At 46.9% G+C, this 4,081-nt stretch overlaps 1 protein-coding gene across 2 annotated transcripts; it reads left to right on the top strand.

The window, feature by feature from the left end:
* Positions 1-316: 316 nt before the first annotated feature.
* On the top strand, positions 317-1,841 carry LOC117192214. Of its 2 annotated transcripts, none has more exons than XM_033396882.1 (2): positions 317-469; positions 1,091-1,841. In XM_033396882.1, exon 2 carries the CDS (start codon positions 1,217-1,219, stop codon positions 1,775-1,777), a length of 561 nt encoding a protein of 186 aa, XP_033252773.1. In that variant the 5' UTR covers positions 317-469; positions 1,091-1,216; the 3' UTR covers positions 1,778-1,841. The 2 variants fall into 2 exon arrangements, with proteins under 2 accessions (XP_033252773.1, XP_033252774.1); XM_033396883.1 differs by lacking the exon at positions 317-469 and adding an exon at positions 500-947.
* The last annotated feature ends 2,240 nt before the right edge of the window (positions 1,842-4,081 follow it).

The raw sequence follows: 4,081 nt of genomic DNA, 5'->3' as shown, positions 1-4,081 counted from the left end.
ATAAGGGACGCTCGCATTTTATACTGAATTACCAAATTCGCAACATGTTGCAACATGTTCCCGGACATCTCGGGATCAGACGCACGAAAATCAGAATAAGGCAGCGATACTTTGGCCAGGGCTAAGCAGAGACGTAACACGATTCGTACGAACATGCGAAAGCTGCCAAAAATTTAAGGTATCGCAACAAGCAGCGGCAGGCAAAATGCTGACCAAAATCGCAAACGCACCATGGGAAACAATATGCGTCGATTTCGTGGGACCACTACCAAGATCGCCGCACGGCAACACCGCACTAATCGTGCTTATCGATAAATTTTCGAAATGGGTGGAGGTCACACCGACAAGAAGCGCAACAGCTGACGCATTCCTAAAGGCGTTCAGAGAAAAAATACTGGCGAGGGGAGGTGCACCAAAGCGAGTGATCTCAGACAACGGCGTACAATTTACAAGCAGAAAGACGAAACAGGTAATGAAAAAGTGGGGCATCACCACAAGAAAACCCAACCGAACGAGCGAACCGAACACTAAAGACGATGATCGCACAATTCGCGGGAGGGAAACACAACAAATGGGACGAACAACTACCAGAACTAACCCTAGCGATAAATAGCAGCAAGTCAGAAGCAACAGGGTTTAGTCCAGCATACCTGATATTCGGGAGAGAACTTAGATTGCCGGGCAACCTATTCGACGAGGTAACACTAGGGTCAGGGTTCAACAATCAAACAAACCAGGAAAACACCGACAAACGAAAACAAACAGAAACAATAGCCAGGCAAAACATGGAAGAAGCAGCAGCAAAACAAGCAAGACATTACAATTTGCGAAAGCGAGCATGGAAGCCAAAAAGAGGGGACTTAGTATGGGTACGAACGCACCCACTATCGAAAAAAATCGACAAGACAACAGCGAAACTAGAACCGAAATACACCGGTCCGTGCAAGGTACTCGAACTAACCCCTCCAGTGATCATAACAGTACAAGATACGACAACGAACAAAAAACTACGGGCACACGTCTCACAACTAAAACCAGCAAAAATAGAGGAAGCAAACACAATAACGATGCCCTCTCTCTACCTTTTCAGACAGATGGAAAATAAAGAAGATAAATTCAACATTTCGGCCCGGAAATTCAAAGAAAGGATGGCACAGGCCAGCCACAAAAACCGAGCGGCAAAACTACTATCGGCCGCCCCCCACTCAGCTCACGGATGAAAGTATCAGGAACAAAGGTGTCAGCACCAAGGAAAACAGCAACAAACAAAACGATGGAAACCACGGCAGGACAGCGCGAGACTCGAGGAGAACAAGTAGCAACGCACAATGAAGTAATCCCAACAAAAAAGAGGATCAGCTGGGCAAACCAGGCCAACCTACAGGAACAAACGGCACGAAGAATCAGCGAACAACAAGGCCCGGAACTTTCCTGGGCAAAACAAGTGGAAGACGAAGAGTCCGACCGGGACGTGCTAGACCTAAACCCCGAGCGGCCAACACCAGAACCGGAAACCCAGAAACCCATCCAGAGAGGCACCATCCCGGGCGAATGGGAGGTCCCGGAAAAATTCGAACTAGCGACCACGGCGATCGAACTAGTCAAAGCAAAACTCCACGACCGCCCAAAACACACTCAACGACGGTTCAAACTACGGAACGAGAAACAGGAGGCGTGTTGGGTGAAGATCGGCCGAGCTGGAGATGTCCGCATCAGCGCATGGTTCCAAACAAAGTCAATTGGCGACGCTCCACTGGGAAAGGAGGGGGGAGTGTGACGCCCAGCGCCAGGAAGACCAAGCGCCGGCGCCACAAACACCACAACAATATCACTAGAAACACCAAGACTAGCCATAAAGACTATAAAATAAGTATTAGTAGGATAAGTAGAACATAAGCTACAAATACATGAAGACCTGCCACATAAGAAATAAATATAAATAAACAAACAATAAAAGATACATAAAACCAACCACAGCTGATCACCACCAATGGGCCCGTAGCACAGCCCCCACGGTCTCACCCACAGCTGACGGCCCCAAGTGTGACCATAACCCAAGCTCCAACGGGCACACTATCAGCCGATCCGTACAAACGCGTTAGGGACCCCTCAGCACAACGCGCTAGGGACAGACCGTACGATCAGCTGCTTTTCGGAAATAAAAGGGGCTCCGCCAGAGCGATCAGCATCAGTTCGGCTCCGGCCCGTGGAGAGGTAAGCATCAGTAGCAGCCACCAGCAGCCCCAGCGATCCTCCTATCCTCCTCGGAGCGCATTAAACCTCCGCCACCTTTCCCCTCGGAGCGCATTCACCCTCCGCAACATTATTTCTCCTCGGAGCGCATTCACCCTCCGCAACATTATTTCTCCTCGGAGCGCATTCACCCTCCGCAACATTATTTCTCCTCGGAGCGCATTCACCCTCCGCAACATTATTTCTCCTCGGAGCGCATTCACCCTCCGCAACATTATTTCTCCTCGGAGCGCATTCACCCTCCGCAACATTATTTCTCCTCGAGACGCATTCACCCTCCGCAACATTATTTCACCTCGGAGCGCATTAACCCTCCGCAACATTATTTCTCCTCGGAGCGCATAAATCCTCCGCAACATTATTTATCCTCGGAGCGCAATAACCCTCCGCAACATTATTCCTCCTCGGAGCGCATTCCCCCTCCGCAACATTATTCCTCCTCGGAGCGCATTAACCCTCCGCAACATTATTTCTCCTCGGAGCGCATTCACCCTCCGCAACATTCTTCCCCTCGGAGCGTATTAGACCTCCGCGACCTCAACTGACACCGACCAGAAGACTACCAGGACCCGCACGCAACCATCCGCCACGTGCGACCAACCCGAAGGACGACCCCGAAGGAAGAGCCGGCAGAAAAACACCCGCGCCACTACCAAACTTTGTACCTTTAAGAACAATAAAAATAACTCTATCTCTTTTATTACCGCTCAAAGCCCGCCTTATTCTTGAACCACGAGACTCTCTTTCAGCTACCACACCCAGAGATCAAACAAATTTCTGTGGAACCCGGCGCGACGAGCATACCCCGGCCGAAGCGCCGTCACAACATTGAATTGGGAAAACAAATGTGTGAAGTTTCTGAAATTTACTTCCTATAGAAAACATAGGCTGGAAAACTGGGTTCCTAGATGACCGTATAGAGGGTTGAATGGTAAAAAAACACAAATTAATGGAGATATATATAGGAGCACACAAAGAATAAAATTATAATAGGAAGACATAAAAATTAATTAATGCTACTTATAGTAAATATACGGCCGTCCCTTATCCTTACTACTTGGTGGGGCCACCTATCGGTGATAATGTGAACTAACTTCGATCTCAATCCTGTTTCTCAACCATGTAAATCGATCTCAAATCGATCCTTCGCTCATTTATATTCTCTCTCCTCCCTCTTACTGTCAATGAACCTGTTTTTACGATTGGTCCCGTGTTGCGATTCAAACAACCCTCAAACAGGTAGGTCATCCCTTTGCAATGAATCTAATGTGATAGTTTAGAGGTATTTTTTAAGTGTTTCCTGAAAAACGGTTTCGATGCCCTTGAACCTTTCTACTTTCTCTATAATTTATATTCCTCCTTTGTGTACCTAACACTGTCCCATAGCAAAGTGCCTATATAATAACTACTCACAGCTAACAGCTAGTACATAAACTAGTAATCTTTCAACAACGATCGATGACCTTGAAATCATTTTTATCGATTCCCAACCGGAATCAACCATAAATCTGGACTCTCAGCCAAGCTCCGTAGACCTGTCCTTAATTTTTAGGATTAAGACCCAAACCTATCTCGAGAGCAACTTGACCTGGTTAAGTGACATTAAATGGGATGATGACGACGATGACCCAAGGAATGCAACGCCTAATAATGATAATCCATCATACATTTTCCCGGATGATGACAACATTTTCGATTTAGTAGATAATCAGGATGATGATAAAAGATCTCAACTCCAGGAACTACTTCGGGATGAAGATGATGATGACTTAATTGCTGCGGTAAAATTAGCTGAGGCGAAATTTTAATAATACGAATACATATTTAT

Source organism: Drosophila miranda (genome assembly GCF_003369915.1).
Source record: "Drosophila miranda strain MSH22 chromosome Y unlocalized genomic scaffold, D.miranda_PacBio2.1 Contig_Y2_pilon, whole genome shotgun sequence".
NCBI lineage: Eukaryota > Metazoa > Arthropoda > Insecta > Diptera > Drosophilidae > Drosophila > Drosophila miranda.
This window is presented reverse-complemented; position numbering and strand designations above follow the sequence as displayed.

Coding starts and splice junctions, on each gene's coding strand:
- LOC117192214 (XM_033396882.1), top strand. CDS start 1,217: ATGAAAGTATCAGGAACAAAGGTGTCAGCACCAAGGAAAACAGCAACA.